At 39.0% G+C, this 24912-nt stretch overlaps 4 protein-coding genes across 5 annotated transcripts in view; 1 reads left to right on the forward strand and 3 right to left on the reverse strand.

Annotated features, from left to right (window-relative positions):
- The window catches only part of zfyve9a (zinc finger, FYVE domain containing 9a), a 37119-nt gene extending 36137 nt beyond the window's left edge, over nucleotides 1–982 (reverse strand). The window contains exon 1 of one of the 2 annotated variants that reach the window (XM_079648937.1): nucleotides 759–982. The gene's annotated coding sequence lies outside the window, so the exon portion shown is untranslated. The remainder of the gene's footprint in view (nucleotides 1–758) is intronic. The other variant, XM_079648936.1, reaches the window with a different exon arrangement.
- Nucleotides 983–3211: 2229 nt separating this feature from the next.
- On the reverse strand, nucleotides 3212–7615 carry LOC307018805 (transcription factor BTF3 homolog 4-like). Its single transcript, XM_079649245.1, has 6 exons — nucleotides 7519–7615; nucleotides 6419–6478; nucleotides 5485–5598; nucleotides 4608–4809; nucleotides 3845–3904; nucleotides 3212–3657 (listed from the first exon to the last, which is right to left on the reverse strand). The coding sequence occupies exons 2-6, from the start codon at nucleotides 6470–6472 to the stop codon at nucleotides 3611–3613; spliced, it is 477 nt and encodes a 158-aa protein (XP_079505371.1). The 5' UTR covers nucleotides 6473–6478; nucleotides 7519–7615; the 3' UTR covers nucleotides 3212–3610.
- A 720-nt stretch (nucleotides 7616–8335) lies between these two features.
- Nucleotides 8336–12797, forward strand: txndc12 (thioredoxin domain containing 12 (endoplasmic reticulum)). Its single transcript, XM_079650870.1, has 7 exons — nucleotides 8336–8531; nucleotides 9674–9734; nucleotides 10528–10580; nucleotides 10879–10952; nucleotides 11088–11157; nucleotides 11649–11732; nucleotides 11939–12797. Exons 1-7 carry the CDS (start codon nucleotides 8432–8434, stop codon nucleotides 12016–12018), a joined length of 522 nt encoding a protein of 173 aa, XP_079506996.1. The 5' UTR covers nucleotides 8336–8431; the 3' UTR covers nucleotides 12019–12797.
- A 39-nt stretch (nucleotides 12798–12836) lies between these two features.
- The window catches only part of gipc2 (GIPC PDZ domain containing family, member 2), a 16183-nt gene continuing 4107 nt past the window's right edge, over nucleotides 12837–24912 (reverse strand). The window contains exons 2-6 of the mRNA XM_079650869.1: nucleotides 19077–19262; nucleotides 16816–16996; nucleotides 15773–15885; nucleotides 15314–15395; nucleotides 12837–14360 (exon numbers count right to left, since the gene is read on the reverse strand). Coding sequence (XP_079506995.1) covers nucleotides 14209–14360; nucleotides 15314–15395; nucleotides 15773–15885; nucleotides 16816–16996; nucleotides 19077–19262 — 714 coding nt within the window. The 3' untranslated portion in view covers nucleotides 12837–14208. The remainder of the gene's footprint in view (nucleotides 14361–15313; nucleotides 15396–15772; nucleotides 15886–16815; nucleotides 16997–19076; nucleotides 19263–24912) is intronic.

The following is a 24912-nucleotide window of genomic DNA, read 5'->3' on the forward strand; positions in this document are numbered from 1 at the left end:
TGGGTTAAGCCATGGGAAGCTTCTCTTTGTTATTAAAGGTGGTATATCATGAAAAAACAGCTACAAACACGACATTTGAGGTGTATTTATCTGCACCAGAACTTAGGTTATTAGTTGTATTAGCTGCTAGCTGAATGTAACGTCCACACCTCAAAAGGCCACGAGTTAAGTTTACAAAACAGTTATAACAAAGCCGGGTATAACAATATGATGAAATATTTAGAGGATAAATAACCCCACTGTACAGCAGCAGGGTGTATCAGGAGGAAAAGGTGGCTAGGGTTAGCTCCAAGGGTTTAGCGGGTAGTCGTGCTCCGAGTGACGGCAGAGACGTGCTCCTCTGACGGACACTCAACCAACCGTCTGCTGCTCGGTGGGCTTGGTGCTAACGGTTTAACGGGTATTCTGTGGCTAACGGTTTTAACGGTTATTTAAAAAAGCATTCCTCCTCATGTTAACTCAGCCTATTTCTCGCAGTCATAAAAAGTACATTTTGCTTTTTGCTGCATTGCTAGTGTTTTTATTAGTGAATGTTTAGCCACAGCTCGTAAAGCAGCGTGTTGTGTAATTGAACGTAAAATAGTGCATCACCCCTCTCGGTGTCACTCACCGTTTAGCTAGCCAAACAGACCATGCAACCCCACATCCACACTGACTTATTTGGCTTAGTTAATACAACACTTGCCGTTGCAATGGCGGGTTGTAACGTCAGAGCAACAACAGACAGTGTAAGAAATGTCATGAAAACATTTACTCACCGGAGGAATCCTCATCTCTACGTACAGTCCTCCCGTGGAGCCCCTCCGTGAGTATCCGTCATACCTAATCGCCTTTGAGGGCTATTTTTGAGTCTCCTCAGATAGACCCTCCGCTGCTGCCTAACTCACACAGCGCAAGTCGGAAAGTACAGCCTGTAGTCTGCCGTAGTTGCCGTAGTCAAGGATCCCTCCCCCAAAGGTTAATATTGGGGAAAATAAGAAGCACCATCAAGACAGCCAGAATGGAGACCCACCACTTCCGGTTGTGTATTTCAAAATTAAATACCACCTGCTACACTTCAGTTTTATCTTAATACATATTCTAAACGAAGAACACGATTTGTTTAAAAATATCCAACAGTTAATTACTTAATTTTTCCAGAATTAAACATGTCATAAATGTGTTCATTCATAAAATATAATTCTAAAAGAAAGTGTCATTTTAAATTACATTTAAACACATATATTTAAATGTAAATCTTCAAGCAGTATTACATTTGAAAACCTGTTGTAAAATATTGAACTAAACTACTAATTCATACAAACTATTTTATAGTAGGCCTATATAATGTGATCCTCTTGTGTATGTTTTTCATTTGTAGGTTAACTTTGTTGTTTACCTTTTCGCTTACCGAAATAACCTGTATTATTTTCTTCTTAGTCTTTTTTGAAATGCAAGATTTATGTTATAATTAATCAATACACACTTACATTTTGCATTAACCAGTGGTGTAAGTATTCAGATCCTATAATAAAATAAAAGTACTAATACAACAGTGTATAAATATGTTAAATGTTGTTTGCCTAGTTCTGTTACCCTTGGGGGTACCTTACCTTACCTCAGTCAAATAGTGTGGTAGAACCGGCCGAGTTAATTTGATTTCTCCCATACGTTCAAAGATAAGTTTCTTTTAAAAAAGTTTAAGATGCAATGTTTTTTTTGTCATATTCATGATAGCTACAGCGTAGTTGCAGGCTCCTCCAATAGTGCAACATACAGTAAACTATACTTAAAACATAACAAGAATAAACATAAATAGTGCAAGTGACTCAATTCTGCAAGTAAAATGCAGGTAACGAGTCAACTAAAGCTTTTAATTTGAAAGGCTACAATACAGTTTCCGGTTCTGACTCAGTTATCTGTGTATCTTGACGCTTCTGTAAAGCTGTTCAGCTCCATCCAGCTCAGGTCCAGCCGCCGCAGCAGCAGCGGCAGCAGGACATTTTGGCAGCCCAGGCTGAAGGTGGGGTGGTGAGCCCCGGGGCTGAAGGTGGTGAGCCCCGGGGCGGGTCCGGTGTTCCGCAGCCCGGCCCCGCCTCACGGTGCAGGACCGTGCAGGACACACAGGAGCCACAATGGCCCGTTCCTCCCCGGTAACCTTGTGAGGCTCTCCAGCTGTGCAGAGACTGACAGCAGAGCGTCATTGATCTGCACGATGCAGCAGAGCAGCGTCATAGGATCAATGAAACGGGATGCTACAGTCTCCTTATGTGCACACTGCACACCCAACCAATGATTATAGTGGGGGAAATTAAAACCAATAGTTCTTCATATTTGATTCAACTTTACAAAAAAGTGCAAAACCCTTTTCCTTTACCTGAATAAACACAAGGAAATAACTTGTGATCAGTAATGCGATATGACAAGTTCATTTACTGCAGTACTGTAGTTAAGTACATTTTGAGGTACCTTTACTAAACTCATTTCGATTTCTGCTACTTTATACTTTCATTACATAGAAGAGGAAACGATCCAACATTTAACTACTTCATTTCAGTTTCATAATACAAAATATAATCAAATAAATTACAGGTTATGATAAAGCGTATTCATTCCTTGCTGTAACAATAAAGTGATGAACTCTTGAATGCATCAACAATAATAATCCCAATGTAATACACTGCTGAATGAGTGCTTTTAATGTAGGTACTTTGAGTTTCACGACTAATACTTTTTTAATCTTTCACTTAAGACATTGTGACTGCATCGCGTTTACTAGTCATTGAGAATTATGCTTTGATGCATTTTGAATGCTACTTTTATCTTTTTCCACCACTGTTGATTATTATATCATAGCAGACTATACAGTAGCAACACAGCCAAAGAGCAAATTGTTGCAATTTAAATAGTTTTTTTTTTAACTCAAAGTTTAGTTTCAAAGTATTTTTATTTCAACTTCCAGAATATTGTGTTACGTAACAGATCATATATCGACGAATTCAAGGACGTGTAAAGGAAGAGGACCACTGTGGGGCTTATAATAACCGTTTGTTCTATTTATAAAACTAGCATTAGTTACACTCTTAACATATAGAAGACTCTACTACTTCTAAAGTATTCATCAGAGCTAATATGTAGGGGGTTAATACTACAGACTGTTTCCCCATGAGGCGAATATAATTCTTCTGATGGCTAAAAACCAATCGGACAAGTCAAGTAATAACGACATGCGTCAATAGCCCAAAAATGTTTTATTAAATTCATAATCAACGCTATAATGTAAAGTGAATGAAGAGTTCACTTTGATTGCAATTTCCTAAACAATCTCTTAAATACTAGCCATGTTTAACCATGTAGAAAGCTTATTTCTAAAGAAGTTGGAGTCCTTTTGGTGCTGAGAGTCGTGCCGATCCTCGCTTCTCGCCGTGTCCACAACGTCACAGCCTACTGAAATGAAAACCTACTGTATCCGCATGTTGTCGCTGTGGCAGGCTAGACCCAGCGCTTCACGTCTCCGGAGGTGCTGATGCATCGCACTTTTAACAACCGTTTCCAGCACAAGAGGAAATGCCCTTTGTGAGTCCGAACGAGGTAAAACATAAAACGGTTGACGGAGGAAAAAAAAGGTTCTTCAGTTCGCTTCGTTCTTTGAGGCTTCATCAAAGTTCTCCACGAGATCTGGAAGATAGGAAACAAGAAAGAGCATCAAGATATTGTTAGTCCAACAATTTGTGAAAGCATAGCAGGTGATTCAAGCCTTTATTATTAAGGGCTTGCAACAGAAGCATTGATAAAAAAAACAATTTGAAAATGAGAATGCAAACACAACTAAAGTTCTTATTTTATTGATCATCCAAGTGTTTACCTGGTACATCGTCGTCCTCTTCTTCTGCAATCACCTCCTTAACTGCTTTCATGTCCATTGCTGCCAAAGACATGAAAAGAAAAACCAACCAAGTTAATCCAAAGTTGAGCTCCATGTTGAAGTGGTGCTTAACATGGATGGAAAAGCCCGGACAGATGAATGACGACATCTACAATTCCATGACAACTGGAGAAAACAAACATCACATAATTAGTTGTGTTGCCATGTGGAAAAGCCGCTCCTATTTCCCGTTTGCTCGACTGGTCTTTGTTTCAAATTACATGCAAAGGCTTGAAACTGAATCACCTACACTCAAATCATGTATCCTAGGGGGATGGTTATTTTGTCTTGTATGAATTATCAGTGTTTAAATGCTCATATGTTTAGTATATTGAAGTGTTGGCCCTTCCCTCTCAATCGTTGTTGTGCTCTTTTGTTATCGTCACTTCTATAACCAGTTCCTCAGTCATCTTAAATCCTTTCTTGTTCTCTAGTGATTCTAAACAAACAAAGCTGTTTAACAAATCTGCATGAATACACTGATGTGTTGAAGGAAGCACATTCATACTGCATTTTATTTTTACTGTGTACGGTCTTCGGGTTTAAAAAGTGGTAACTATTCTCACTACGACATACCTTCGTTTTAATCCAAGTATTCACAAAATCTGATGACTTGGCTGACAACAAATCACTAATATTACAGTCCCACGGTGACCCCTGACATTGTACCTGTGCCTGTACAAGTGTGTGTGTGTTTGCTTACATTGCCGTGGGAACTGCTCGGCCAGTTTGCGCAGGCTGCTCAGGCTGTCTGCGCCCAGCTGGCTCAGGATGCCCGGCAGCATCTCCGTCAGCTGCTTGGTCTCAGCGTGGCCCGTGATGGCGAAGGTGTTGGCGGACAGAGACGCCTGCACTTTGGGGTTGTTGAAGTGGATCACCGTCCCATCATCTTTAATCATATTCACCTGAGGAAACAGATAGCAGATTTAGAGCAAATGGGGCATACCACAGGATTCTGCAGCATCAAGATATAAGCAGTACTTTGTGTATATTCTTAGGTTGTGCTCAAATTGTCCAAAAATATAGTCCTACGTCTGTTTCTAACCAGTATTCCTTAACCTTAGGGAAAACATGATGGGGTTAAGGAAAGATGTGAAGTGCCTTGCCCAGGGACACAACGACATGCTGACTGCAGTGGGGTTTGAACCTGTGAGCCCCTGATCTGATCACCAACGCTCAATCCACTGCACCACATGCCTCCGTGACTAACATTTGGAATAGTCAAATTATTTACAGCATACAACTTCAAGCAATAGACCGTTGCTTCAGATTTGAACAAAACTTCCCTAAATTAACCTTTAACAATTGATCATTCACAGTAATATACGAAAGGCAAACTGAGCCACAAGATAAAGGAAGGAGACCTGTGAGCATCAGGGTAGTTGCATCGTTTCTTTATGCATTGATTTATCAGAGACTTTGCGGGAGCGAGTTGGATTAAAGCTCCCTAAAAATAAACTAAATGACAAGATCGGAGAGGGCTCTCTTTCTTTTATCTTTCCTTATCGGGACTCCGACAAAAAAAAAATGTAAAAAGTTCAAACGGAGCAATCGTCTGTTGGCTTCCTTTGATGGCTCACCTCTTCTATCCCAGCAATGTTGTTTACTGCCAGTTTCTTCAGGGATCCCTGGAGTTTTTTGTCATCAGCTGTTGCTGTTTTGTGAACGACCTTCTTCTTCCTGCGGGCGGTTCCCTGAGGACAGAACAGGTGAGGATGCCAAAAAAGGATTAGACAGCTGACTCTACCAATATGTCAAATACAATTTAACATGACCAGGTCACGCAAGACCTTTTTGATGTACATTTTCATTTAATCTTAAAAACACACTAATAACTCCTTTCTAGATAATATCAGTGGTAAAGCAGTTTCAAATACAAGACTAAAATTACTAGATTTAAGGAGCCAATGGAACCAGTGCTGTAGCAGAGTCCTGCACGGGTCTGATTTTCAAGACCCGCTCCCGCGACGTGAAAAATAAAAAAATGTTTGAAAAAATACCACCCGCGAATCACTTTTTTACAGGTCACCCGACCCGATGCAGGACTCTGTGCTTTAGGCTGTGGAAGCGTTTTTTGCTTGAGTGTTTTAATTGTAATAATCAGGAGTAACGCTCCTAATATGATTACATTATTTACAATGAAAATAAAAGCTTTCTATAATACTTTTTTAAAAGTGTCAATGTGGTGCGATTTGGAAATGGGCTAAAGGCCTGTCAAAGCTAAAATAACAAATAACGCCACCTAGTGTGTAGCTGAAGACCTCACAATGCAGTGGAACAAAGCTACAGAGGCCACAGATGAAGGGGCAATGCTCTCCATAAAGGGAATGCTGAGGTCAGGAGGAAAGACCTGGCAGGTGCTGAATGCCACAACACTCCTTAAAATGTGCCACAACTAAGTCAACAAGGACAAATGTGAGAAACCCAACCGATGTTACTATACTGAGCTTTTTTTAAATTAAAAAAAGAGAATCAAATATTTAGAAGTATGTCCAAAAGAAATGCAGACTGTACCTTTCCTCCTATCCGGACTTGTGCCTGGAGTTTGGCGAGCCTTTCTTGATTCATAGTGTTCTGTTTGTGAACAAAAAAAAAAATGTATCATTATTTTAAATCCCATGCATTTTACATAGGAGCAAAAACAGTACATCATGAGGTATGTAGTTTAGCACAATAAGAAAAAAAGGCAGTTTACTGCAACACACATTTACTCAAGTAGAGTAATCAAAGATATGTTAGTACTTCACTTGAGTATTTCCATGTCATGTTCAAACTATAACATCTACAGTAGTACAGCAGTGTTGCATTTACAAATCATTGCAGCAGTAGTATTGATCTATAAAAAAAAAAAACATCCTTTAAAATAGAAAATAACTGAACACACTGCACAATGAGTACCATTACTTTTGATTGATTGTAAATTCAGGACTTTTAAAGGAGTATTTTCCATCTTTATTATTGCTATTTTAAGCTCAAACTAAAAATATCTACCTTAGTTAAGTGATCCAATTTACAAATCATGGCAGCAGTTATATTAATCCATATCAAATAATAGAAAAGCACTGAAACACTTTACTGCACAATTAGTAAAATTACTTTTAATTGGTTGTAAATTCAAGACTCTTAGTTAGGACTTTACAATATTTATACTTTAACTGAATTAAAATGCTCAAATACTTAACCGCACACTGCTTTACGGAAGCACGTGTGATTACATGTTGTAGCCTACAGCATGAGTTGGGCAATTAAAGCTACAATAATCCTCATTTCCACACTTTAGCACTGAGCTAACAGACTGCTAACGGATCAGCTGACAGGCATACTGCCATTAGGGATACACTAAATGTTTTAACCACAATATAATACAAATTGGAAATGAGAAAGAAAAGTATCCGAGGCTTATTTTCTAACTGACATTTGAGTCTAACGTAGCTGCTAGTCATGTTGCTAACTAGCTAAACGGCTAATTTAGCTAATATTAGCATAGTCGCTGAACAAGGTAAACGAACTGTCTTTTTCTTCCTGACAAGGGAAAACGCTAACATCAACTTCAAAATCAAACGATAAAACAAACCGGCTCAGAAGTTTACCACAAAATGAATAGATTGTGTTACCTTTTAAAAGGAATACGCTGACAGTCCGCTGAACTGTTCACGCTACTAATGAAGCTGAAGGGTCAAGACAGCAGCAATATAAGACACTTCCTAATAATATTTTCTAAGTAAAATGACCGTGAACCCAACAACAGCAATATTTTTTATTTCTATAAGGAACATATTAATAATAAAGTTAAGATATATACGTTTTGATCTAATCCAATGGGATTTAATATGCAAAATGCCTAAAAATATGAATGTATTAATTATAAAGCGGCTTTTAAACTTTTGTTTTGGTACTGATTTCCGGTTTCTTTGATATATTTCGCTGTCTAACTTTACCAGTTGAAACCGCAGCCAGGAGCACGCGGTTTTGTGGATGTGACGTCAGTTTGATGTCACTGCTGCGGATGGGTCTATCACGCCTCAAATATTTTATTTTGAAATAAACATATTTAGTTATAAACCCATTTTTTCTATCTGCAAGCAACATCAATTAACTTTTCATGTCTGAAATGAAGCAGAAAGAAGAAAAATGCTTGTCTACTCTATATTCCATTGATAGTCAGACCTGATATAAATAAATAAAAACAATTTACAGGGATTTCATTTTTTGCAAAGATAATGTTTTGTTTAGTTTTAAATAACTTTAAGGAACTACAACTAAAGAATATTATATAATTAAAATTATTATTATTATTATTATTATTATTATTATTATTATTATTATTATTATTGTATCATCATTTTCCTCTATTAACGGACTTTTAAGGGACAAATTAAAAGCTTGAAACTTAATCCGAGAGACTTTTATTGTGAAATCCTGTGGTTGAACATCCGGGTCACTGGTTCACTACAGTCAGTGCCATTAGCTTGTTGCCATTAGCTTGTAGCCACTAGCCGTAGTTGTGAGGGGGAAAAGCCAGTCAAAATGCAAACGTCTTTTGTGAAAATCGCTTTAGTTTCATCTCTGCAGGTTTTGTTTTCTTTGACGTGCTTTCAAGATGTTGTGCAAGCAGCCAGCGGGAAAGGTGAGTTGGTATTTTTGGAGTGAACACACAAAGTGAAGCGAGTGTGAGCAGATTTCTGGTCATTGACAGAGTTACCAGGGCTGTGTGTCTTTGTATGAACATCCTGGATCACTAACTCTGCGTCCTGGTGGACAGGTGTTTTAATAAAGTTGCGCTTTTTCAGCTACAAATTAACTCTTCATTTCATGTTTTTCCAGATAAACCAACATGTTTTTACTGCAAAAATCCCAGTATAGAAAAATTATTCCCTTTTTAATGTAAACAGTGATTCCATACTGATGAAAAAAACGTTATTTGTCCCATAGGAAACAGATGTTTTCTTAATAAAATAAATATATCCATAGTGTAATACAAGATGTAATTGGCAAAAACGGTTAGAAAATACTTTTTTATTTTTAGGATAGTATTTTATTGTCAGTATTTCAAAACAGTCATTCATTGTACAAATAATAATACCTCATGCTGGTTGATGTAAAGACAATCCTACTGTATATCTTATCTTTCAACATTGAAGGTTGGACAATTAGTTATTTTGCAAATAGTTACACCTTGATCAATATCCATCATAATGTAGATATAATGACTGAGCGGATAAAGGCAAATAGTAGAACTGCTAAAACAGGCTTTTCCTGTACATTCAGAACATTGCATCACTTTGCTGTAATGCAATAAAACCAGGAAAGACAACCGATACTATATTTAAATATCTAAAATATAGCACCATATATAGTCTCCTATTATTATGACCCCACACATGCCTTGACCAAACATTTAAAGTTCATACTATGAAGGAAATCATATGTTTCTCACGTATATATGTGTAATTTAGTATTACTTTCACAATCACATACATTTTCAGCAGTTTTACCAGGAAATGTTACTTAATACCACAGCCACATGCCTTGCAGCTGCATGCAGCTGCGGAGGAATCTTAATTCAGTATATTGCATAATTTGTCCAAATGCTAATATATAAACCTACGAGCTATTGACTGAACGTAGCATATTCCATTACCTCCATTGGTTTGCTTCCCGACAACTCCTTCTGTTGATATTGTATTTAGGGCAGACCCGCCCTGCTGTAGAAATATAATGTTCCAGCACAATGGATGTGTGCTCATTAATCCACTTCCCCCCCGGCAGGGTTTGGAGATAACATCCACTGGAGGACGCTGGATGATGGGAAGAGAGAAGCTGAGGCCAGGTGAGTTCACACTGAGAGGGGAGATATTACACACACACACACTGAGAGGTGAGATATTACACACACACACTGAGAGGGGAGATATTACACACACACACACACACACACACACACACACACACACACACACACACACACACACACACACACACACACACACACACACACACACACACACACACACACACTGAGGGGAGATATTACACACACTTCCTAAAACCTGCTGTACCACCTTCTGTATAATCATTAGCCCTGAGGCTTTAAACGACTTTTAAAGAAATCCCAACTTCTACATTTCCACTAATTACTGGTGCAGATTTTCAGGATTTTTTACTCAATGTTTTATTCAAAGATTAAAAGTGTATATATCATAAAAAATGAAAGTTGTTATAGTGTATATATCATTATTTAAGGCAGTTGCAGGCTCAACTGAAGTCAGTTACTATCTTTTACTCTTGGTATGAAGGTAAGATCGAATAAACTTTATTGATCCGGAATTGTTTTGTTACGGCAGCATGTGAACATGGCATTGCACAATTTAAAAATATAATTAAATAAACAGTAAATATTTGCATATCAAGAGTAGAAAGATATATATTCATAGAGTATATCCATTATAAAATATACAGAATTAGTAATAATACACTATAATAGACCAAAATAATGTATAAACAAGTAAAGAATATTCATTATACAATTGTGGAAGGTACTTGAAGTTTATTTTATTGAAATGTAAACGCAATGAAGGTAAAGAATAAAAATGTAACAAATGTTTTCATGTTTGCATCGACAGCGGACTGCCTATCATGCTCATCATCCACAAAACCTGGTGTGGAGCCTGCAAAGGTAAAACACTATAATGATGCGTTTCTCCCTTTCATTATAGAAACAGCAGAAAAAAGGGGAAACGTAGGCAAAGTTTTCAAAGTCTTTATTTTATGTGAGATATTTATTCCACTGTTTAGACAGAGAACAAACGGTATCACACTGCGTGCAGATGATTACACATTAGTTATCCGGTCAGCTCAGGCTAATGATCGTCTGTAATGTGGGCAAACAGGACATCTTTATTAAGGTTGGCTTTTGTTTTTTTAATAGCAATATAAGATAATGATTAACTGTTTTTTTGTTCCTTCTTCATCAGCACTGAAGCCCAAATTTGCAGAGTCCAAGGAAATCTCTGAACTTGCACACAACTTTGTTATGATCAACCTGGAGGTACGTAAATAAACCGTTTATTTAAATGAGCCAGGTTTAAATTCACTTGTGTGTTTTATGATCGCTACTAGCCAACACTAACATACTGTATTTATTATGAGGTCTTGTAAATGATCCGTTGTCTGGTGTTTGCAGGATGATGAGGAGCCAAAGGATGAAACCTACAGCCCAGACGGAGGATACATTCCTCGGATTCTTTTCCTCGGTACGGGGGCGGTTGAGTCCGAATCGTCCATTAGAGAGACGGATAGTTTAGTCTATAGTAACACAGTGTCTGATAACGTTTCAGTAGAATCTTCTTATCCTAGTGTGTAGAAGTTATATTTTTCAGTGAGAAAGCAAGCTTCTAATCAAGGATTTGTAAATAAACTGCAATGCATATTGGACAACAGAGGAATACAACGACACAGGAACATCTAATCAAATAGTTGAATGTGTTTCATCAACCTTTGATTGAACCTAGTAAAGTAGTTCAATATATCACCTTTTTATGTGGCATTCTGTTGAAATGAATTGGTATTTGGAGAGTTGTTAGGAAAGCAATTATCTGAAATTGAACTGAGCAAATAATTAATACATCAATCAAGAACATAACCGTCAGATTCATTGAAGAAAAAAATAGGTTGGTTGCAGCCTTATGTTGTTTGGATTTCAACTTTTGCAAACCTTTTATATTAATGTTCTCTTTCCTCACAGATCCCAGCGGCAAAGTCCATCCTGAAATCACCAACAAGAACGGAAATCCAAACTACAAGTACTTCTACAGCAACGCTGAACATGGTAAAACATCCAGACTAATAATGGGTTCATTTAGATTTTTTAAAGTAAAATTGAACTTTCATGTTACCAACACCAACATTGTTAAAACGCCTATATATCAGGACAATATCGCAATCAAATCAAAATTGCAAATGTGTTCATATAATCAAACCTAGTTATTTTGTCCGACTCGTGCAGCAGCCCTAACGTGTGTTTTCCCCACTCAGTGGTGTCCGGTATGAAGGAGGCGCAGGAGAAGCTGACGGGCGACGCCTCCAAGCAGGGTCACACCGGAGACGAGCTGTGAGGGGGGGGTCAGAGGGACGTCTGGCTGAAGGGCTACACCCCAACCCCCCCCACCCAGAGCCTCAGCAACACCCCCCATACAGAACTGAACCAAGACAACCATTAAAATCGGTGCTTGAGTATTTATTTTTGTCATGTACGGTATTTTTTCCAACACTTCCTGTTGTCATCTACTGTTAATGCCATGAACTGTATCTGTAGACTAACACCAACACACGCTAGCCAAGTTAACTGCCATTACCTCTCACTTGCAGACTGTTTTTGAATGGAAACCTCTGGAAAATGCCAAGTTTTAGGTATATTTCCATGTTTGTCACAATATGGCCATGAAATGTGAGTTAGTTTATAGAAGTTTTCCTAACACCTTGTATTGCAACTTTTTTAATATTTATGCTTTTATCCAACAAATGATACAGTATTTCATCTGACATATTAACATCTACAGTAATGTGCTTCCAAATATCCTCTACAGTACGTTTATTATCATGTGTTGTTGTTCACCATGCACAACAACATAGTACTTCTGATTTATGTTATCCTCAGTCTTTAAACAATATTACGTATTCATTTAAACCTGCCAATTAATGTATACTTTAGCTATATCTATAAACTTTGTTTTCCTGTTCGGGTTTGTTTGGCTGCTCGTGAAGTGACACCACTCGGTACCTGTTTTTTGTTTGTTGGTTCAACTCTTTGAATGAGGGAAGAAAACATTGGTGATGTGTCTTGATGTATTTTATACATGTACACATGGTGTGCAAATAAAGTGTGTTGAACTCAGTGGTGTGTGAGCGTGATGCATTCATGACACAGCTGTAATAACAGTATATCAAGTTTTATTGTCTATCCAACAACAGTGATCCCTTATGGTTTGTCAAACAATATGAAACTGCTACATACAGTTAACAGTAGATGACACTAATCAAGTCACTATTAAAATTCAGTTTGACAGTGAATTAAATAGTGCAGGTTCATTAATGCGATTGCATTTATTTAAGACTGGATTGCAATTGATCCCATTCCAGACACAGCCCTAAAAATGGCTTATTTAAGAAAGAACTGTCTTTCATACTGAGCCATGTCTCAGTGTAAAAATGACAGCTTAGGATTTATCATGATCAAATAAATTACAGGAAAAAAATAAGGGTGCATCTAAAAGAAGACTAATTTCATGACATGTTAACAGATTAAAACAACATGAGAAACAAGGAATGATGGTGGAATGTGTCACAAAACTTGGCTAAAGGTTTAATTAAAAAATAAAACTCAGTTCTGTGTATTGCTAAATCTACTGACGAAGGGCCTGAGGTGTGTAAGGGCACAGAGCAAATCAGAAAGTAAACAAACATCAGCAAAATGAATGTATCCATTTCTCCACCGTGAGGTCATTTAAAGATTTTAAAAGAAAGGAGGGAAATAAAAAGGGGAGTTGCTACAATCACTATAATTACACTAATTACACAACGCTGCTATAAAATCAGCAACATTTTCACATAAAACAAAAATCTATAAAAAGCTGTGTGACATCTGTATAATCAAAATGACACAGCTATAAAGTGTGATTTAAACGTATTGTTAGAAAATGTAAGGTGTGCACATACCCAGTGTAATAGACCGCTGTTCGCTACTCTCACAAGAAGAAGAAGAGCTTTTAAGAGTCTCTCGAGGGAGAGGTACCATAAAAGTACTATACAACGTCTGGAATTAACCACTAACTCGTCAGGCTCCAGGAAACAGGTCCAGTGTTTGAAAAAGCATTACGTGTTTAATTCCTCACCTAAACTGACTTTACGGACACTTCAAGACTCCAAAGTGCAAAGCTACACTCAAGATCAAAGTGATGGCAGCAACGATTGATCCACTTCCAGTTTGTGGAGGTTGAAGTTGGTCCAGTTTGATTCTGAGGATATTAGATGTGAGTTTGGGAGTGTGTGTGTGTGTGTGTGTGTGTGTGTGTGTGTGTGTGTGTGTGTGTGTGTGTGTGTGTGTGTGTGTGTGTGTGTGTGTGTGTGTGTGTGTGTGTGTGTGTGTGTGTGTGTGTGTGTGTGTGTGTGTGTGTGTGTGTGTGTGTGTGTGTGTGTGTGTGTGTGTGTGTGTGTGTGTGTGTGTGTGTGTGTGTGTGTGTGTGTGTGTGTGTGTGTGTGTGTGTGTGTGTGTGTGTGTGTGTGTGTTTTGAGGGGCAGGAGCGTGTTTAAAATCTTCCCTGCTTGGCGTCTCCGATGGCCCCCCACACGTCAAAGACAAACTCATCGGGAAAGGCGAAGTCTCCGAGGGTCTCGTCCAACGCCATGGCGAATTCATCCGGGTTATTCTTGTCACGGCCGACCTCCACCATCGTAGCGGCTACAGAGAGAGAGAAGAGAAGAAGAACATTTTTATTGAATGACTGTAGCGATGGTCAGGATTTCTCTTAGCTAGATACAAGATGTATGACATGTGTCAAACTCAAGGCCCGGGGGCCAAATCAGGCCGGCGGTGGGTTTAATTTCGGCCCGCAGGATAATTTTTGAATTACTCTGAGATCTGGCCCGCCGGTATATTGCACGCACACCTTCACTCAATCCTGAGGATCTCCTCAGCTCAGAGCCTGAGCCCAAACATTGAGGAACTTGCACCCGAGATGAGATGCCAAGTATCTGCTTGAACTAGCATCACAGAGCAGCACACTGAGTTTACATGGATGTTTCCTTCTGCACTTTGTGTGGTTTTCTGTTTGTTTAGTTTTTTCTTTGAGGGAAATGGTTTTTTTGAAGCTGTTGTTGGCCTGTGGAAAAATGTAATCATAAGAAATGACTCCAGATAGAGCCATAAGAAATGAATGATGAAACTGATTATTTAATGTTTTTTTTTTTATAGGCAATCATTTAAGCTTTGTTAGTTCCAGGGTTAATATGAGCAATAAGTTCATTTCAATACCTTTTGCAATAAACATTGAACCAGTCCGGCCCTCGACTCGTACCCATTTAATTTATTTTGGCCCACTGTGTATTTGAGTTTGACACCCCTGAATTAGACCATTCATAATTCCCAGTCTAATGACAGGTCGGCCTGACCTTCTGAAAGAATCCTTCTCTGTTTTAGCTAGTGAATCTTAAATTTGAACTCCAAATGAATATTACTGAATGAATACAAACAAGTACGCTAGGCAGAATTAGCCATTACCCCTAGATAAGTATAGCGGTGGTAATGTTATTTCTTTACTTTAGTTGGAAAAACCGTACAAGCAAATCATCTCGTCATTCCTCAGAAGAGTTACGTACATACTCGTCGTGATATTTGTGAATATTCTCACTCACCCAGTTCAGTGTCTCTGATTCCCATGTAGCTCTCCAGAAGGTCGTCCACTTTCTTTACCGCCTTCTCCTCAAATTCTGTTGGCTAGAAAAGACAAAACAAACAACACAGTTTCAATCATTCTCATCCTGGGTTTTACTGCAGTATGTTGCCGTTATCTTGCACGACATTACATAATAAGGAGATCAGTCTGATCAGTGATTTATTATTCCAGATGAAGGCTGACAAATAGTGCATGATGATTTGGTGAAACTGCAGGATGAGTAACATCTTTTGTTTCTTTGTGTGTATCTTCAACAGAGAGAGCCTTTACGATGATATCATGAGCAAGAAAAGACAACTCCCAAGTATTCTTAATAATCATTTCAACAGTTGCATGTGTAAAGTGAGAAAAGTTATGTTTCCCAGTAGAGGAACTCCAAAACACCCAGGTCTCAGTGGGATTCCCTAAATAAGCTCACCTCCTCCTCTACAGTGGCTGGGCCCTTGGAGCGGAGTCTCAGGGTCCCCCTCCCCGTGCCGATCTTGTTCTCGCTGGCAGGTTTGGCCCCTTTTGACCTGGGCTCAAGCATTTCTGTCAATCAGAAGGCACGTTTATTTATATAGCACATTTCAACAACAACGCAATTCAAAGTGCTTTGGGACATAGTGCCAAAGAAACACTTTATAATATTACATTTAGACACAATAAAAACTGTTATTAAATTCCAAGACAATACAAATTAAAACTAAAACAGAATAAGAGAGGTACAAAAACTATAAAATAAGTGACAGTGCTTTGATTTGATTTAATAAAAGGCAAAGGAAAAAAGAAAAGTCTTCAGGAGGAAAGACAGTGGGTGTTTCTCAATGTCGAGGAAAGCTGCTCCAGAGCCACCATTTCAAGGATGCTACGTCATCGAGTCCCACCGAAGGACTGTTCCAATGTCCAGCATACTTGGAATTCTACCGAGCCTGGCGTCCTTGGTTGCGGGACATTTCGAGGCTTCACATGTGTGTCCTCCGCGGTCTTAAAATCCCCACAATGCTGTGAGCCTGTTCCACAATGCTTCGTTTTCCGAGGCTAGGAAGGATTCTTGCCTCGCTTCTGAAGGACCTGACTCGGAGGGGCATGTCCTACCAAGGAAGCGTCCTCGACATTGAGAAACACCCGGTATCTCAAAATGTCATGCTGCTGAACCTAAGCAGCAACACACTGATGTCTTCAGCTCCTTATAACCACACATGAACATTATAAAATTGACCAGTTATGGTTTCTGTAAGATATTTTTTAGCCCTGAAAGAAAAGCAGTGCAGTCGCCAAGGTATCATTTGACCTTCTTGAAGCATAGATAAGCATTCCAATGTTTTGTTTTTTTATGCAAATGATATTATAATGACTCATGATTCCTTGCCGACATGCTGAGAAACTCTGCAGCACGAGCTCCCTGCTGGATAAGTTTAGTGAGTAAACCCTGAAGGTGTGTGAATGGTGATATGTTTCTGTACGGCGCCTCTGACTCACCAAAGGCCTTCATGGGCTCCACCAGTTTCAGTGTGAACATCTTGTCTTTGGGCAGCTCTTTAAGCATGCGGGCGACCTCATAATGCCGCGTCCCCACGATGTTATGTCCGTTTATACACTGTACGTGGTCGCCCACATTAATCACCTTCACCGCGTCCACCACGCTGCCATCTTTGATACGCTGCAATACACATCAAGTCAGGGGAAATTAAAATCCAGCAAAATCATGTCACACATTTAACCGGCGCCACACACAAAAATAAAGGTTTGTCCAAGATAAAAATACAGAGGCAGACAACAGTGTGTATACTCCTGCAATACTTCCTCAAGTCTACTGTATCTGCCCTTTCATTGCGTTGCATAACTGATGTAAAACCACTAAAAGATCAAAAAGGCTATTCGTGTTATAAAGAGTCTCTTTTTGATCCAAAGAAGTGAAGATTAAAATGTGTTAAAATATAAATATATAGTAGTTCTATTTCACACACATCAATATGTTACATTTGAATATATCTGAAAAAGTTTTCTCACTGAATTTTAAGCAGAGCTGAAACACATATGAACTAATTAATTTGTCGATCGACACAATTACAATAACTTACTATTTTATAGATATCAGATGAACCGTGTGAATAAGTCCTCATAAAGACATGATGTTTTCAGCCATGGACTGGAAATGTCAATATTTGATGTCATATTACACTCAAAATTCACTGCCTTTTCCAACATTTTACTGATTCATCTAGACAATTATCTGCAGAATAATGTATTATAAAAATATAATATATCAATATAGATGATTATTAGTGGCAGCCCTACTTTAAAGTCGCCACAACAGCATTAAACACCGACTAAGGCTCGACTGTGACACAAACACCGTCAGCTGCAGTGCTGTTGGGCATCACATGATGGCACATGTGAGCACTGTTATTGTGAGTAAGAGGTCTCAGACTAAATAAGCTCATTAGACCGGTTCGCATCTACAGAGCAGAAACACTGAGCTGAATTAGGACTTCCACTATCAGAGCAAGTGTGTGAAGTGACCTTAAATATGAGTTAGTTAGTCACGCAAACAAGTCCATTTAGCAACTGCTATACTGATCTGTACAAGCTGTGGTTCACACAATAAAGTCATTTCAGCATCTTCAATCATTCATTCTCAAGTACTGTCGGTTTCCAAACACAAACATTTGGTATTTTTGCACAAGTTAGACACAAAGAACAGAACATATATAAATATGTTAACTAATATTATTATATTTGCTGCCTCTTAGCATATTATGGTAGACTGGTAGATTAGGATGGGAACTTATTTATTTTTGTATGTAAATAAGGGACTTTTATGACCCTACATGACATTCTACACGACATGGAAAAAAACAAAACAATTATTTAAATACGTTTTGTTAGTTTGAAACTATAAAAAGCTCACTGAATAATTCGTATCTTGGTAGAGCTTCATTTCTGATATTGGAATGAACAAAATATATCTAAGGACAGCAAATCGCATATTGGTAAACATGACTTTACAGCAGCGTTTCCACCAGGGGGGGCGCCTTGCCGTCATTTGACACCCTTATCCAGCTCTGACCGCCCTGAACTGGAGCCGAGGGCGTCCAAAAAATTATAATAATTCGAGAGAAGATCAAGTTTTTATTGCTTGAAATTACGAAAAGGAAAAAGGACAAGGACATCCCTCTGTTGGAGGGGCAAAGGAGTCTGGTGGGATTCTTTTCGCCGCCAGCAAAGCGTGTTCCTGTGACGGAAAGTGTACTGCCGGCGAGCCTTGACGGGGGGTGCTAGTGGAGCACGCGCGTGAACTGCAAAATCCCATCACTAACACGTAAAGAGATAGTATCTATAAGGGACGGCTCGATTCAAAATTCAAGTCACGTGACACGATGTGATGTGACCCCACCCCCCCGCTCTCGGGTTGGACGCCCTCTCAGCCCTGGTCTTTGGAAACACTGCTTTACAGTACGTTTACCAGATAAGGAAATTACAATAAACATCAAGTAATTTTTCTTCCAATTCATTCCATTTAATTCCCGAGCCTCAGTTTCTCCTTCGAGGATACAAGGACTACTTTATTATCATTCTGCAACACAAGGTTGAACAACAGACACTATCAACAGAAACCAAATGAAGAAAAAAAAGTGCATTCCTGTGGTGCATGTTTGGGATATGCACCAGGAGGAACTCGACACCAGTGCGTTTCAAAAGGTTAAATGTGAAAGATAAGAAGCTCTTTCTCTTTGTACCTTTATGAAAGCGTATCCCGCTCCGTTGTCGGTGATGGTGAGGCCCAGAGCATCTTCAGATTTATGGACCTCCACCTCCTTCTTGATCCCTCTAATGTGGGCGAAGATGAAGTCCTCGAGGCCGATCTGGCCCCCCAGAAGCTTGTCCATGTCGATCTTGTGAGTGTTGAGGGTGCAGAACATGATCTGGAAACACACAGACAGGAAGCAGGAAGATTTAGCACATAAAGCATGTAAGACCTTTCAAGACCTTTTAAGACCCTTTCCATACATTGTAAGACCTCATCGCCACTTTGAGTTCTAACCGGTTACCTTGGCGACACACTTTACCTCACATTGACTATATACAGTATTGATTGTCCTTCCTCCTTATCTTCCAACCATTTGGACGCAGACTTGCATTTCCCCATAACGATGTTGTTTAACAACCGGCGTAGTAGAAGAATAGGGGTAGAATACAACCTCTTTGGACAATTGATATACTTATTGAAAACAAGCTACTAAATTGATTGATCAACTTTTAATACTTTTTAAGACCCCGCGGACACCCTGCAAAGAGACTGACTTCAAAAACAAGCATTATTAAAATCTGAATCAGGTTTATTGCCAAGTCGGTTTAGAATCTAAATTGGAATAGCTGTGTAGTTTTAAAAGAGGAAGCATTGAACGTTTAAAGTTTTAAAGTAAAGTACGGAGAATGAGGTCGCTGAGCTTAAAAAGTAGTGTGGAAAGTTATTATGATGATTCAATAAAAGGTGACTGAATGCATTGAAAAAGACTATAATCACTTAACAACAACAACAAAGAGGCCCTACTGTAAATGACAACATGTCTTCATCTTTAATACACAATCGAAAGATGACCCTCATGTTAGTCACAGCCTGCAGAGTGACGCAGATTCAAAAATAAATGTTTGAGTGCAGATGACGCAGCAGTGTGCTAAATACAGGAATCATCAGGAGCTTTTCACTGCAGCAGCCAAGTTATGCCCTCTGTCCCCTCACAGTGTCCTCACAGTGTCCTCACAGTGTCCTCACAGTGCCCTCACAGTGCCCTCACAGTGTCTGAGTTTTAAGTCCTGAGCCTGTGATAAAGCCAAAGAGGAAAAGTGACCTTTCCTTCCTCGGCCAGAAATTTGGAAATGTGGCTTCACACCTAACGGTCTGCCACGTCTTGGCAGGACAGAGGGGGAGGAGATGTGATCCACAGAAACACGATACACAAGCGGTCTGATTTAACAGCACTTTAAACCCCGGAGGAGGAGACCGATGGGAGTGAATCATTTATTACGCTCTCCTAGACAGAAGCTATTAATAAGATCTCAGTTTCAGCTTCTTTATTTATCTTATGCACAACAAACAAACAGAGAGCAGTTCTTAGCAGTAAGTTTCACAGGCTCCTTCCAACAGAGCATATTGCATAATAATAACTACTATCTGCCGTGACACTTTTTTTTTTTTTTAAATACATATTTTTCTTATCTTTATCATGTTTTTATAATTTTCTTGTGTATGTTTGCACACCGAACATCTAACAAAGAAAGTCCGAAAGAAAAGTATAAAAAGGAAAAAAATGTTAGTCAAAATAAAACATCAATCTCAATAGAGTGCCACAGTGACGCGTCCTAAAACCCGGAAGTAAGTTAGCATTTTACCACTTCCGGTTCCTTCGACAAAAAGCAATGGGATTTCTCCATAGGATTTTGGAAAATAGCTGGAAATAAGGTCTGTGGTTGAAACACATTGAAGAGATGGATCACGTTTTGTTCTACGACATTAAATACATCAGCAATGACCCCACTGGAGATTTCTGAAGAGTTGACGTGTCGGAAAAACGGTGGTTGTTACCAAGTGGCTGAATAGGAATAGAAGCTGTCAAGGCCGTTTTACGTCATTACACCGAACACGTAAACACTCCGCTAAGTTTGTTTGGCCTGTTCTGCTTGAAAGCAAATACCTGCCTCGCGCAAACTGTTAAAACAAAAGCTTCAACTTGTAACATTTTGAATCTGTATTTTTGAATATGGATCTAAAGTTGGCGTGACGTTGAAGCAGCGACCCTGCTGTAGTTCCTTTATGGCATTACGTTAGCATTTTGCTTCTGGCGACTAGATTTATGATTATAAAATTGTAAAAGTAGTGTAGACATGTGGATATTATCCGGCTGAACAAAACGTGATCCGTTTCTTAAATGTGTCTCAACCACAGACCTTATTTCCAGCTATTTTCCAACGTCCTATGGAGAAATTTGCATTGGTTTTTGAAGCAGCTTACTTCCGGGTTTCAGGACGCGTCACTGTGGCACTCTATATAGAATTATTAATAAGTGTTTTTAAACTAATCACTTAATAAATAATCACAAAGAAAAGTAATAGATTTAGAATCTAAATGTAAATAATTCAAGTTAAAATAAGGGAATATAATACAAAAGAAAACGTATGTAATTTAAACGTAGTTGCAAATGATTACATTTAATCTGTAAGTATAAGCATATAAAAGGTAAAGTGATCTACTTTAATCTCTATTTACCTAAGTTAACCTTATGAGTTACTAGCCTCTGTTGTGATATCAGCTTCATACTCTGGCTTGGGAGAATACCCCGCCAGGATTTAGTGTCTGACTTCCTGATTGTACCACTTTGGAAAGGGATTAATTCGTGCTGCTCCATCAGAAGGATGACCTTTGAGCACCAATCAGGCTCTGGCAGCGAGGCCGGCCTTGTTTGGGCTTTTCTTGTTCACATACACACATACACATTTAGCAACATGGCCTCATGCGTTGCCTTGGGAAACCAGACTATAAAAGAATGAGATTATAATAAAGGGAGGCCACTAGAGAAGGAGAGGAGGCGAGGGAGGGGTGTAGCTGAATTGATGGCTCTTTTCCATAACAGTACCCCCTTCCAGGCAGGGCATTACCCATGAGTGAGTGGGAGGAGCGGCAGCAGACGCCTACACCGGGTTACCAAGGCTGCGCCTGCTCTCACCGTGTTCACACTGACGGGTGTATCTGGGATGCAGCGTCACACACACTGCAGAGCCACTGTCCTCCTCTTACAAACCTGACTCACTACGACAGATACTACACCTCCCACTGCCTGCACCACCCTGACCACAACCCTGATAACCACAGGCAGAGGGCGAGTGAAAGGAGAGGCAGGGCCATCTGTTCAGAACCACACAATATAGAGACACTCAAGGGTTGATGAATCAAAAGAGGAAGATACACAATCGAGGGGAGAATAATCAGATCAGATCTTAATATGAGTTTTGAGACGATACTAAAATGTGGCATTACATCTGCTATGATGAGTCATGAGTTAATTATTCATGCTAAATGGCTGTTTTAGGCCTCGAAAAGAGAGAGAAGTTTCTTATTTAAAAGAAGACATTATTTGACTATTTTCTGATATTTTAAAGACCAAGCAATTAATCCTAGAAAACCATCGGCAGATTGATTGATAAGGAAAACTATTGTTAAATGCAAACCTAATTTGTTGAAGTGCTCACATATAGAAACATCTAGAATCTATGATTATTAGTTTAGTTTATTTATTTATTTGTTTATAGTGTCGTGCACAGTCCCATCGATGAACTGTCACAAAAACAGTAAATGGAGCAGCTTTAGTCGACAATTTCCAGCTGTTGTCCCCGGCCAGATGGTAAGAGACATCAACAGCATTAGTTATAAAAAAATATAAAATAAAATAAAAAGGATGAAAGACAAGTAGATACAGGCGAACGGATAAGAGAGGATTAAAGAGAACAATAAACAACACGTTACTGCATACAGTACATTCAGTACAGTCACAGATAGCACATCACAATCACATAAGGAACAGCATCCATGATCACAACATGTAACACAACATGTAACACACGCGCCATACTCAACACAGACGAGTGTGTGCAGCTGTAGTTCTCAGTGAACCATGTTTTGAAGTGAGCTGTGAAGATGGTATGTGAATGTATGTCTTTGATTTGAGTGGGTAGAGAGTTCCAGTTTTGTATTGCTCTGACCGAGAATGATGAGTGACCAAAAGTACTCTTCCTGAATGGGACCGTCGCCACGTGTGGAGCTTCTAGTGGTCAGCCTGGTGTTGTTACGTTGAGTAACCAATGAGTTAAGAGGTGGAGGGGCTGTATTTTTGACACCAGAACGATGTTCCTATACTTTATTAAATGTTCCTAACTCAGGATGTTATGCTTGTTGAGGAAGATACAGTGATGGGAGCTGTGATAATACTTTTGTCACATAGACTCACTCCAACATTAAAAAACAATAAGGGAACAGAGTTAGAGAAATACGTGTTGTACCAGTTTTGAAAACCTAGTCCTTTTGTTTTGTAGGAGGGCCTCTGCAGAGAAATCGTCTCACTAGTAAAAACCTACTTAACTTTAAACACTAAAGAAACCGACTGCATGGACAGCAAAGATGGCGGAAAACTCCCATGGTCCCTAGCCAAGTCACAAAGTCAACACATGTGGTAATCATTTAGTTTTGATTGAGACAGCAGCAGAAAAGGATATTAAGTGATTTCCTTTTAGCTATAGCATGACACACTGCAGCAAAGCTACTCAATTGGTAACTGTACCAAAACTAATGACCTTTAGAGAGTCCCCAAGCTCTCAATTGAGACAAAATGAGACATTTGTCAGGCAGATATTCAACGATAAACAGGTAAGAGAATACATGTATTGAATCTTTACAAATCTCCAGCTACATGCATTCTGCCCAGCTAGCCCTCCAGCCTGTGTTTGAAGAAAGGTAAGTAAATACAGCCTTTTAATTGGATCTACCTCTAATGATGTCCTGCACTTAAACTGTGTTGACTGGGGAAACCTGTTCCTCTGTCCACTTACAGCCTCTCCAACAGAACTTTGAATGGCAGAAAGAGGGTAAGAATGATTAAAAAGGAGAGTGTCAGGCTTAAAGGAAACTGTTTGAACATGTCCCGTTCCACATGTAGTTATTCCTGTGTCAGGTGTTTTTAGCAGTTAACAGGGAATGCTGATGTAAGCTGTGTATTGTGGTGTGGCTGCGTTTCCAACAGGATATCACATCCGTCAGCGTTTTAAGCCACTGTAATCATTTACCAAATGTGCGATTCTTCAGAATGAAAACTGAGGGGTTGTTGTTTCATAAAAAGGTGACTCGAAAACAGAGTAAGAGTCTGTGTGAGTGAGCCTGACAACTTAGGGAAGATACATCGGTTTCATAAAGCCAAATTAGAGCTAACCTGATTTTGGTTTTCAAGCACTGATCCATCAATTCAGAGTGAATGGAAATACAAAACTGGGATGTTCAAAAACAATAAGAAGAACATACTAAATAGATCTATAAACTCATGAGTAACATTTAAAAGCAAAAACTAACAAAACAAATGCCATAAAAAAAGCTAAAAATAACAGTTTACACTTGTTAGCGCAGAGGGTGTGAATTTTCTTTGTGTGTAAAGGCCTTAACAGAATGTATAACAGGCAAGATGCGACATAACGACAACAATAAAAAACTAAGTAACCTCGGATTGTCTGTCTGCCCTTTTTCCCGTTTTTGCAATAGACAGAATGATGGGTGTCTGATCCTGATCCTCTCCGATTTTTATTAAATTAAATAAAAAAGGGACACATTTGGAAAAAGCTGCTTATTATTGGGTTTGGTTTGAAGTCATCAACACTGAAACTATTTACCTCTGGTTCAGCCTGAGGTGAAGCTAAGACTGAGAACCAACCTGACCTGCTAAGATTATCAAACAGGATGAATTAATCATTCTTAAAATAAGCGACAATAACTCAAGTAAGCCTGGTTTAACAGTTTCTTGATTTGTGAATGCACTA

The sequence above is a fragment of the Notothenia rossii genome, assembly GCF_949606895.1.
Source record: "Notothenia rossii genome assembly, chromosome: 9".
NCBI lineage: Eukaryota > Metazoa > Chordata > Actinopteri > Perciformes > Nototheniidae > Notothenia > Notothenia rossii.

Bases quoted from the DNA above. Each gene is read 5' to 3' on its own strand.
- LOC307018805 (XM_079649245.1), bottom strand. From the start codon at position 6,472: ATGAATCAAGAAAGGCTCGCCAAACTCCAGGCACAAGTCCGGATAGGA. The intron at 5,599-6,418 runs GTACAGTCTGCA...TTCTGTCCTCAG, and splicing joins AAGTCCGGATAGGAGGAAAG to GGAACCGCCCGCAGGAAGAA. The intron at 3,658-3,844 runs GTAAACACTTGG...CCTATCTTCCAG, and splicing joins AGAGGACGACGATGTACCAG to ATCTCGTGGAGAACTTTGAT.
- txndc12 (XM_079650870.1), top strand. From the start codon at position 8,432: ATGCAAACGTCTTTTGTGAAAATCGCTTTAGTTTCATCTCTGCAGGTT. The intron at 8,532-9,673 runs GTGAGTTGGTAT...CCCCCCCGGCAG, and splicing joins GCAAGCAGCCAGCGGGAAAG to GGTTTGGAGATAACATCCAC. The intron at 9,735-10,527 runs GTGAGTTCACAC...TTGCATCGACAG, and splicing joins AAGAGAGAAGCTGAGGCCAG to CGGACTGCCTATCATGCTCA.